At 45.3% G+C, this 12,133-nt stretch overlaps 1 protein-coding gene across 1 annotated transcript in view; it reads left to right on the top strand.

The window, feature by feature from the left end:
* LOC138503007 (antizyme inhibitor 2-like) overlaps window positions 1-12,133 on the top strand; it is a 216,363-nt gene that overhangs the window by 186,664 nt on the left and 17,566 nt on the right. The window contains exons 7-10 of the mRNA XM_069622439.1: window positions 5,920-6,085; window positions 6,912-7,074; window positions 7,932-8,044; window positions 8,974-9,188. Coding sequence (XP_069478540.1) covers window positions 5,920-6,085; window positions 6,912-7,074; window positions 7,932-8,044; window positions 8,974-9,188 — 657 coding nt within the window. The remainder of the gene's footprint in view (window positions 1-5,919; window positions 6,086-6,911; window positions 7,075-7,931; window positions 8,045-8,973; window positions 9,189-12,133) is intronic.

The raw sequence follows: 12,133 nt of genomic DNA, 5'->3' as shown, positions 1-12,133 counted from the left end.
CCAAAACTACAGAAGAACATGAAGAACACGTCAAGGAAGTTTTTCAGAGATTAAGGGACAATCACCTCTCGGTCAAACTTGATAAATGTGTGTTCTCCGCAGCCTCCATTCCCTATTTGGGATTCATACTATCCATTCAAGGCATCGCCATGGACCCTCGCAAAGTAACTGCCATCCTTGAGTGGCCTTCTCCCAAATCCATCAAGGATGTACAAAGGTTTCTAGGATTGGCGAACTTCTATCGGAAATTCATCTCCAACTTTTCCCAACGAGTAGTACCCATTACCACCTTGCTCAAGAAATCGTCAAACCCGTTTAAATGGTCCACCGAAGCAGAAGACAGCTTTCGCAATCTTAAAGAAGCCTTTTGTACCGCTCCCATTCTTCAACAGCCGGATCAAAGCCAACCTTTCATTGTTGAAACAGATGCCTCTGCATCTGCCATTGGTGCAGTCTTACTGCAAGAACATCAACGAGTGGAACACCCGATTTCCTATTATTCAAAAACCCTCAATGCTAGCCAAAAGAACTATTCTGTCATAGAATGCGAACTATTAGCGATGAAGGCAGCCTGTCTTGAGTGGGACATTTACTGCAGGGAGGCAAACACCCTTTTTCCATTAGAACAGACCACAAAAACCTGCACGTTCTACGACAATTTGAGTGCTACAATACACGACAAGCACTTTGGGCCCACTTTTTTGCCGAGTTTGATTTTGATATCACCTACATTCCTGGGCATCAAAATCTGGTTGCAGATTCTCTATCTCGCCGAGGAGATTATATGTCAGAATCGGATTGTGCTCTCGACCTGATGTTCCCTCCTCCTAAGCGGGTCGAGTGCTATCTACGTTTTTGAGACAAGTGAGAGAAGCTTCTGGAATCCAATTTGAGTTGGAGAAACATCCTAGGAACATCTTATACGACATCAAGGATGGTCTCTACTTTGTAAAAGGTAAATTGTATTTACCTACATCCACTTTTCGGAAGTTGGCTTTAAATTGGTGTCACGATTCTAAGATGGCTGGTCATAGAGGTACCAAGGGCACTTTGGATTACCTGCAAAGATATTTCTACTGGCCTGACATGAAAAGAGATGTAGGTCGTTACGTCCAATCCTGTATGATATGTCTTCGCAACAAGGGAACACTCCAAAGACATGTGGGACTATTGGAACCCAGCGCCGTTCCTGATGGGCCTTGGAGCGTCATTTCAACCGATTTCATCGTTGACTTGCCTCAATCTCAGGGGTGTACTTGTATCATGGTGGTAGTTGATTACTTCACTAAGATGGCACACTTTTCCCCTTACCAGGGGTCCCGACGGCAGCTGGAATGGTCGAGGTATTTATCAACGACATCTTCCGCCTCCATGGTATACCTAAGAAGATTATCTCCGATTGGGGAAGCCAATATACTTCCCGATTCTGGAAGGACCTATGCGACCGATTAGGTGTAGAGAGAGCTTTGACATCTGGATTCCATCCTCAATCCAATGGACAGACGGAACGTCTCAACAGAACCCTAGAACAGTATTTACGATGCTATGTAAACCTCCAACAAGACAATTGTGTCACTCTACTACCCGTAGAAGAGTTCTCTTACAACAACTCTTTCCACTCTACTCTCGGTCTAAGTCCTTTTTTCTGTAACTATGGCTATCACCCGCGGTCCATATTGCCCATTTCTGACTTACCTACCAGTTTGCCTATGGTGGATTGTACTCTCGCATTCTGCGGAGTATCCACTTGCAGGCAAAAAAGAATCTCAGTGAAGCCCAAGAACGGTACAAGATACAGGCCGACAAACATCGCAACCCGGTCCCTGGATGGGGGGTGGGTTCTCGAGTTTTGTTGTCCACTAGATACTTACCACAATGTGCACACCCCTCCAAGCTTTCCCCTAAGTTTCTAGGATCTTACAAGATCACACAGGTTATCAACCCGGTGGCTTTCAGATTAGATCTACCTAAAGGTCTACATAGGGTTCACCCAGTGTTTCATGCTTCTCATTTGAAACCCTTTCATGAAGACACTTGGGCTCGGCATCCCAAAAGAGCTCCATTGCCCACTGATTCCACCCAGGAGGAATATGAAGTTGCCCAGATCTGTGATTCCAGGTATTGCAGGGGTAGATTGGAATATCTGGTACGATGGAAGGGGTATCATTGGTCGGAAAATTCGTGGGAACCAGCCTCTCATGTCCACGCCCAACTTCTAGTTTGCAGATTCCATTTTCTTCATCCTGGCAAACCTGGGGGTGGACTCCTTCGGAGGGGGCATACTGTCATCACGGAAAGGATGGCGGGTGTGGAATCGCTGGCGTTATTGTCCGCCATACCGTTTCCCGGCAGGTCTTCCGTTTCCTCCAGCATTGTTCTAGTTGTTGCACGCGTACGTAGCCGGAAGTATTTAGGTCCGTACTTCCTGGTTACGGACGCGTTGCAACGTTTCCGGGTTTCCCCCTGTGTTGCTGTCGCTCCCTCTGTGTACTTGCTTGTATTCCTCCGTCTTGCTCTTCTTTCTTGTTTAGTTTATATTTTTTGGTATCTTTAGCACTTTCGTGCTCCTCGCGGTTTTCTGCTTTCCCCTAGCATCCTTTTCCCTTCTTTTGCTCCTACCCTCTCTCTTATTCCTTATTTTCTTTTGGTTCCCCCCTTTTTTCCCAGCCCGCATTCTTCCTTTACTCCTTCTTACCTTTTCCTTTCCTGTTTACTCTTGATCTGCTGTGTACCCGACCTCAGCCTGTCTTTTGGATTGCCCTTGTCTGACCCTCGAGCCTACTGATCTGCTGTCTACCCGACCTCAGCCTGTCTTTTGGGTTGCCCTTGTCTGACCCTCGAGCCTACTCGATCTGCTGTGTACCCGACTACTACCTGTTTCCTGGAGTGACTTTTGGTCAGCCCTTGTATTTACCAGACCACCCGTGTGCCAGACTCTTACCATACTCCACCGTGTCCAGCCACTTTCTCCTCATTTTCCTGAAAGAAGTCTCTCAGGGGTTTTTTGTGCCTCTGGCTTTTTCCCCTTATTGGCGTTCCCGAAGGGGTTACCCCCGTTACACTTTTTTAGGTGGCACGGTGGCATCCTACCGAGGAGGTCCTTATCTTCATTAAAAAAAAGCCTCAAGAAAGAAAAATCAAAGAAGAAAGTGGAAGGTGAGGAGTTGGGGGAAGGGAGAGAAATTGAGTTGTCGTCTGAAGAAGAGGACATTACTGACGTTTGTGACAACATGAAAGCAAATGATCTGGTAGTAAACCCGGAAACATCAAGGGTTGTAGTGTTGGGATGTAAGGGCATTAAAGGAGTCAAATATTCTTGGTCAATAGGTGGTCGTTTGATCCCTGTGGTAAAAGAAGTTATATATCTTGGCTTCACTTTGCATGCGGTCCCTACAGTTGGAACACAGTACAGGGAATTATTGGCCAAATGCACACAACTGATAGCAAAAATGAAGAAGATCTCGAGTTTGTATGGTAAATTCTCTGTCATGCCAATAATAACGTTTTACGTGGCAAAAATCATTCCCGTACTATTATATGGAATTGAGGGAAAACCGCTCTTATGGTCAATATATTGGCAAAAACTGGAGAGTTATATCTGGAAGCAGGTACTAGGTCCAGAGGCCTCCAAACGGCTACACTCAGATATGAACTAGGTTTAAAATCCCTTAAGATCGCAGTACAGTGGAAACTACTTTCCTCATATAGATCTATTTTGGTGCCAATGACTAATACATTGTACGAAGACCTTCTGGACAACTTGAACTCAGACACCTCATTAACTTTGAGAGAATTTAGGCAGGTGGCAGAAGATCTGTTGATCTACTGTGAACAAATCCATTGAAGGTCAAGAAAGCCCTGACAACGAGAGATTGGATCACCACAATAGATACAGTGAGGTCATCTTCCATCCCTACATGCTTTTTTAAGTACGGGAAAAAGCAGGGTTTTGTTCCTAGGTACCTGACGAAGTTCCCAGATGTAAAAGGAAGGCAGAATTTCATGAGAGTATGCCTGAATTTGATGAAGACGGGCGCAGTATTGACCAAATGGGGTCTCACAGAAGGGACTCGGAGTCTGTGCACAGAATGCTTGCATCCAAGTAAACAAACGCTTGAGCGCTTACTGAGATTCTGCAAAGGCACCTGGGACATAAGGGTTGAACATCTGGGTAACTCAGTTGGATCACTCGATCGGTTGTCATCAAGCGCCTTCTGGGAAAGAATGATTTCTGGCCACAAAACCAAATTGACTTTAAGTGTAATAAGAGTGCTGCAATATACAGGTTTCATTCCACAAAAATACTGGTAAATTAATTGTTGCAATGGATAGGAGATGTGCTTGTATGATTACTTTACTCCTGATTGTTATTGTTCAATTATTTTTCTTTCATTTTATTTTTCTATTTTTAACCATGTGAGAATTGTATGAATGTGATAAATATGCTGTAATGGAAATTGAGCTATTTTTTTTATTAAGAAGTATGTGTAAAAAACCCAAATGCGGTTATATCACAATATAAAAATTGAAAAATATCTTTGACGAAAACATTCTGACCTCTCACTTTTCCCCTTCTTTTATCCACCCCTTTAACCTCCCCTCAAATGACTCTCCACCCCCTCTTCTTGTTCTCACCGCCTTCCGCCTCCTCTTCTCATCGCCATTCTATCCTCCTTACCTACATTTGGTTTGTCCTCCTTGCTCTCGCCTTAACTCTTTTCCTTCTTCTCCCAGCCTCTCTCTTCTCTTGAGCCTTCCGTCTCTTGCAACTCGCTCATCAACCTATTCCACCTTGCCTCATTACAACACAGACCAAGCTGATTTCAGGTTCAGCCGTCATCTTTGATGCCATGCCATGCCTGCCTTCAAGACTCCACCGAACAGACTGCCATGGCTCTCCCTCACCCAAACTGGTAGCAGCCCCACTTGCACTGTGCCCACTGTGCCAGATGCCACCAACCTATATATCAGTGCCCGTATGTTTTCCCCAACCCAGGCTCCATAAAAGGGGGTCTTCATTAACAGGAAATTAGTGTATTCACTCGTTCTAGTAATGAGAAACTCTTAAAGGGGCAGGGGATTTAAGGGTTTGCTGCTAGTGACCAGTCATGAGGTCAAGTGGATGAGGTCAAGTGGGGTTGTCCGGGATCCTCTGTGTACTTGCTCCGGGCCCAGCATCATGCCACAGTAACAGCACCCAGCACCCATGTCCATCGCATCACTGCACCCAGGCGGGGACTTTGCTGCTGTGTGCAGTGTGTGATGTGCTAGAACATGCCAGAGGTGACATTGCTCCTGATATTGTGCTGAGTGTGCACTTTCAGCTGCAGCAGAGCCCCCCATTGGGGGCTTAGCAACTGGAGCATCACTTCTAATACAGTCTGTGTGCTAGTGTCCTGCTGGTTAAACCTGTAATTCCAGGGTTGAATTACACTCCTCCCTCCTACCTGTGAACTTTATGTATGACACAGGGTATTGTAATTAAGAATCTTAAGCCCTGTGTTCCGATTGGGGATGTACCCACTAGCTTCGTAAATCATCAAATACAAAAGAAAAAGATGGGGTGTAGCAGATTGCCTGGGGTCCACTCAAGCTCACAGTGTTCTGGTTTTATGTCCCTTTCAGTGACAGGCCACAAGAAGACACACTATTATTGTTGCTGGATGTTGCCAATAGGGATTTTTAAGGTAATCATATCTTTTCATTTTTGTGACTGCGCAGTCGCAAACAGCATGGATTTCAGCAAAGAAGTATGTAATAGGTTAGAATGGAAAATATACAGTTATATAAAGTAATGACTTAATGCTTAAGAATAATCAACTCTTCCCTCCCTGAGAAATCATTTTACTCCCACTTGCCAGGGCTCAGCGAGAAACTCTGAAGAGTCCAAATTTAAAAAATGGTCTTCCTCCTATATAGCTTCCATGTGGGCAGTGGCTGCAATAACCCCCAGGCCTTCCTTCAGGCCATTGCTGATGCCCGGCTGGTCTTTTCTATGGGCGCGGAGCTTGGCTACGCCATGCATCTTCTGGATATTGGTGGCGGATTCCCGGGAACTGAAGATGCTAAAGTGCGCTTTGAAGAGGTACAAATGCTTCTGGAATTTGTTGTGCTTCACTTGTGCAGTGATTGGGGGGGGGGGGCGGGGGGGCTGGGATTCTTATAAGGATGAGAATATTTGCCTCCAATTCCAGTCGGATGGTTCAGCAAGTTAATCACTTGCTGGCGAGATCTGTGGGCCCTACTTCAAGACCAGACAGGGCATTCCATTCCCTTTACTCTTCTGTGGGTGATGGAGTGGCAAATAGGGACTCCTCTTCTTTATGGGTCTACAAAATGGTAGCAAGTTTTAGGTAAACATTAGTATTTCTTATGTATTGAATTGTTGATCAGTGCTCGTCCTACCAGGGGGATCCTCACAGCGCCTTTTACGGTTCAAAGGGTCAAACAGTGGTAGGTGACACAGACGTTGCAAAGAGTTGGCAGGATAGGAAGAGTAGGATAGACATGGGGTAGCGGGAGAGGTGGAGGGACTGGATGGATGTGTGTGGACACAAGTAGGTTTTAAGGCTCTTTCGGAAAGTGGTGATGGAGGTGCAGTGCGTATGTTGAGTGGTACGGTGTTCTCTGCCTGAGTGCCCACTAGGTAAATGCTTGTTTTTGAGCGCATGTTAGTTTGCAGAATGGAATGTGTAGAAGATGCTGGCTCACTTTTCTGGTGTTTTTGTGAGTGATGGGTTTTGAGCTTGCTGTGAAGGTAAGATGGGGTTTTGTGGTGGATGGAGTAGAGGCTGTGGAAGTGTATCTGAAGCAGTGACCCGGATGAGGAACTATCAGACATTAACCCTACATACAGTGGTTTAATAATACTGCGGCTGGTTTTCAAAATGTCTCGTGGTCTCTCCCTTCAGATGGCAGCCGTGATAAACCCTGCCTTGGACATGTACTTCCCAGAAGGCTGTGGGGTGGAAATAATAGCAGAGCCTGGACGGTACTACGTGGCTTCAGCCTTCACGCTGGCTGTCAGTATCATAGCCAAGAAGGAAGTACCCCTGGAGCAGTCTGGCTCAGATGGTGAGTTTATAAGTGTGGTTGAACCATAGAGAATGTCCAAAGGTTGCTCTTTGTGATTGAGGCGGTGGAGGTGATACTGGATATGAATGATTCTTTCGAGTGACCGCGCAGTAGGACGTTCACACTGTTCATGTGCTTGTCTTTGGGTCGCCTTTATATGATTGGCTAATGCCTGCTTAATGCTGCCAATGTTTGAATCACCTTTAGTGTGTATTGCTTGGTCACCCCACCCACCACGGGCTTGTACACCCCGAAGGAGGATCTGGGTAAATGGGCTGGTACCTGCATGTAGTCCATTCAAGGGTTGCTAAAAATGGCTCCATATCAGATTTTGAATTGAGGGTTATTTTACTACCCATTTTTGGAATTTAGAAGTAAAATTGGTTTAGGGAGTAAAATATGAATTGCCTTTCTCAATAGGGGAATTGTTCAGGCAAGTAATTTAGCTCTAACAGACATCTCTTTGAAATCTTTGCGCTTAGTAATTTATGCCAATAAAGATTATTAGAGCCTGTTTTTGTAGTGCTGTGTGACTGAAAGCAGTCTGCAGGCTTCCCATTTATCTTTGGTGGGTGCACTTTTACTCGCTGTTTTATGGTTGGAGAAATTGCCTGTTTTAGGTAGTAAACATGGCTGATTCGCTGCTTCTCTGTGGGGCTGCTGCTACATTTTGCCTGGGTTTGAGGGGGCCCGTTGTCAAGAGCTTTAGCCTGTAATGCTTTTACATTTCGGTCAAGCAGGGGATCTGTAGTCTGGTTTGGTGACCTCCCATGTTGGCTTGCTATGGCTTTCTCTCGCATAGACATGGCAGAAAGAGGGCCTTTCTCTAAACCCCGGTTTTCTTCGCCTCTCTGCAGATGAAGATATTTGTAGCCATAAGCGCATCATGTATTACCTTAACGATGGGGTGTTTGGATCCTTCAACTGCATCTTCTTTGACAACGCACGGCCCAAACCAATCCTGCACAAGGCAAGTGGGACCCGTTCCTTACCTGGTGGAAGGCCTATGCCCCCTTTATAGCACACTTCGTCTCTCTTGATTGGTAACGCAAGCGTCTGTTGGGGGCCTGTGTGTCAACTTGGTTTGTAAATGAAAAGTTGCTTAGAATTGTCAAATGGCCTCTTGGTGCTTGCACCTGTCTTCCATGTCTCATCTCCCCACAACGTGGATCGCAGTCACCATTGTTTCTTTAGGGGACACTATGTACCTCTTTCAGTCTTTATGCTCCATGCATCTTGAAGATGTTAACGATGCACAAAATGGAGGCTAAAGTGATAGTTTACGCTGTTTCACTGACTTTAAGCTGAGACAGCTGCTTTGGGAAATCAGGCATAGTCCTGCCTGCCACTGCCTGTAATGGCTTACATGACATGGCAGAGTCAGCCACACGTCAGGAGAGACTTAACTTGTCCCAGTCCGTTGCACAGGTACCAGCTTAACCTGTATCGTTCGTGATGATCGGCCTCTAAAAAGGTTTGCCATTTGCATTCAGAGTCTGTGCTTTGTGTCTAATCTATACAGCATTCTGTGACTGGAATGCACCCTGAAGAGGAGTGGGCAATAGGAAGAGTTCAGAATAAAAACATATGAATCGAGGGGGCACTAAAAGTCAGCCCTGTGTATGCATTTTAAGTACTTTTCCCATTCGAAATTGGTATAGCGTATTGATGTAATTAGTTGCAAGTTCGTCTGTAAATGCTTTTCCACTCCCTTTCCCTCAGTGGTATCAAGTCCAGGACAATCTGTGCTCTGAGCCTATCTTCATTTTATTTGTTTGTTTATTCAAACTATGGCTTTTGGATAAAGTTGTAACAGTCACCCAGTGCTGGCTCCATATCATGGTTTACAGCACGAGTTGTGTTACTTGGAGTTAACCGCTCCTCTTTTCCTCTTTGCAGAAGCTTGCCCCTGACGAACCCATGCACTCCAGTAGCCTGTGGGGGCCCACCTGTGATGGACTGGATCGAATCGCCGAAAACCTGGAGCTGCCAGAACTGCAGATTGGTGACTGGCTGATCTTCGATAACATGGGTGCTTACACAGTGGTCACTTCCTCCACCTTCAACGGCTTCCAGCAGCCTCAAATTTTCTACGCCATGCCTCGCGTTGCCTGGTAAGGAAGCTGTGGTGCTGTTCTTTGTCATCTCTAACTATGGGGCTGTAAATCAAATTTTCCCAACTGTGAAAACTATCAAGGTTTTGGTAAAAAGCCAAACAAACAATTGATGGATCCCCCTGGCCCACAGTCTGGTATCCTCTTCTCACCTCCTCTTTCTGCTTGCCCGTGTCCATTGTATTGCTCCAGGAATAGTTCATAAGCTGTGCTTCCCAAACTGATGCTTCCGTACTGAGCCCAGTCGCCTATTGGATAGAATCAGGGCCACAAGGAATATAGACAGGTGGTGGGTCTGTTCTAGATAGTCATGTGCCCTCTGTTGTGCACCGAGTACCGTCCACAAACACCCAGTTTACCTGTACAAAGGGCCACTGAGCTCATGTTAGTTCCTGAGTAGGCTGCAATCTGCAGGAGCTGCTGACGCTCACAGACCCGCACTGGTGTTCAGTTTACAGCTAATATAAAACTGCTGCACCCTTCGCACCGCTGGGGGGGAAGGGGAACAGAACAAAATAGCAAACGACACAGGATCTTCCTTTCGTTCAGCTGGAGACCTGCAGAAAGGGAGAATGATACCAGACAATGATTACTTCTCTTTGTTTTACGATGCTTTCTTTCTGTGTCTCTGAAACCCTCTTCCCGCCCTTCTATTAACTGTGACGCTCTTCTAAACTACTGGAAGGTTGATCTCTCATCTGGACATGTATTTTCTGAGATATGTATTGGCGCGTTTTATAGTTTCCTTTAAATGATCCAAGAAAGCAATAAATGTTCTGGAACATTTGTCTCTTATTTGTGCATGTCAAGAGTATCTGAATCCCAGAGTTTATGAAGACTGGCAATGCTTAGATGAAGCGATGCGACTCATTGAAGGGTGCAAGTTCCCTGAACCTAAGGCTCGACGCACTGATCAAGATGCGTCTGTGCTACCAATCCACCCACCTTCTTGGGTCACGGAAGACCAGCGTTAACCCCACTCATACACACTCAATATTCACACAGCTCTCGCACACATCGAGTAGAGTCATTGACAGGCCTCTATGCATTTTGGCCTCAGAGACACTGCTGGCAGAAATCTGCTGCAAGGTGTTTGTCTTGAGCTCTTCTCTACACTACGCAGACACAGGGAAACGGTGTGCAGAAATGATGCGCATTATGTCTACATGAAGCTGCAGTGCTGCCACCTCAAGCGTAATGAGTACTTCTTATAAGGCAGTACACTTCCCGCTCCATTAGCATTATCTACAGTTTATTTACAAAGAGGTATTTACATGCTGCACTGTCATTAACAGTGGCAAATAGTTTTTCTGCGCTACCACCATATTCTCAGCAAACTATGTCCCACAACGAGTCTATGCTTCTGTGGGCCTTCTTCTAGTGACAATTCTTCAAGCACTTGTTTCAAATTAATCTTTTACTTCAACAAAGGTGCCCAACTCTGGCATCCCTAAGAACCGGACCGACTAGTTCAGAGGCTCAGTTGAAAGGCAGTTTAGAATGCGCCCAACGTTCCTTACTGCCTACGCTCTCCAGTCCTTCTAGAATTCTGCTTTGTTGTCTTCATCTTGGGCTGGGGACTGAAATTCATCCTGACAGATAATTAAGGAAAGGTCTACATAAATATTGCACAACAAACCTCTGCCAAATCTCCCAAACAAACCTGTAAATTATACCCAGACCTCAGCAGGACCTGACAGTGCCCTCTCTGCAAGGCCCTGTCTCAAGGCCTGACTCGGGCGGATGCATTCTATGGAACTCAGCCACCAAGCATGGCGCATGGACATCTCCTGCAGCTTTCAAAGACTATTTTTTTTCAGAATCATAACCTTTCCAATCAAAGAAGTACTGCAAAACGCCTCACATTTTACGGGAATACAATGTTGTTCTGACCCTGTATTGCCCAGAGTCATCTATTGTGGTGACTGAAGGTGGGCGCCCTGCTAATCGCATTCCTTCCTTAAATGGATTTAACAAACTCACATGAAATGATGTATGTACTTTAATTTCTCATGGGAGCTGGAACCTTACCGCTTCTGGGTCAATTATTCTCTCAACCTCAAAAGGACCCACAAATCTAGGGTTAAATGCATTCTTTCCACACCTTCTCTCCCACCTAATACTTTGTACTGTTTCTGCGCTTCATATCTGCCAACTGCTTTTATCTGAGCTTATTCTTTTTAACAGCCTTGTCTGCAGTTTGCAGAGTTTCTCGTATAACCCTTAACCTATCTTCCACATTGGGGTTAGATGCTCCATCCTCCATTAAATCCTGTACAAATATGGGATGGAAACCAAGATTACAAAAGAAAGATGACAGATCTGTTATAACTGAACTCTGCCAACCAAACTAGGTCCACCCAATCACCTCTAGCTTGGAAAAAACAGCTCAGATATTTTTATAACTCCTGATTGGCTCATTCGATTTGCCATTTAGTTTGAGGATGGTAGCCAAACGACAATTTCACCTCAACCCCTAACTCTTTAAATAAGGACCTCCAGAATTTGGAGATTGAGACGCTCAATCTGAAATTATTTGAGTGGATAATCCATGCAACCTGACCACTCCTTACAAAATACATTGTGCCAAACTGCCTGTGCTAACCTTTCCTTTCATTGGGAGAATGTTTGCTGCCTTTGTTAAAAGATCTACCACTACTAGGACTGACAAACACCCCTGATCCTTGTCTAAGTCAACTATGAAATCCATAGAAATAGTATGCCATGAGTTTGGAGAAATAAGTAGAGGAACTAATGATCCTAATGGCTTCCCTCCTTCTGACTTGAAACTAGCACACAGCTCATAGTTGCAACACAATGTAATATGTCTACACGCATAGTCTCCCACCAAAAACTCTGACCTGGGAGTTTCAATGTTTTTGGATACCCAGGGTGGCCCGATATCATGGATGCATGCCACTCCCTCAAACACCCTTTCCTGTATC

The sequence above is a fragment of the Ambystoma mexicanum genome, chromosome 11, assembly GCF_040938575.1.
Source record: "Ambystoma mexicanum isolate Mex_15411 chromosome 11, UKY_AmexF1_1, whole genome shotgun sequence".
Lineage (NCBI taxonomy): Eukaryota > Metazoa > Chordata > Amphibia > Caudata > Ambystomatidae > Ambystoma > Ambystoma mexicanum.
Note: the sequence above shows the minus strand (reverse complement) of the source record. Positions and strands in the feature narration are given on the sequence as shown.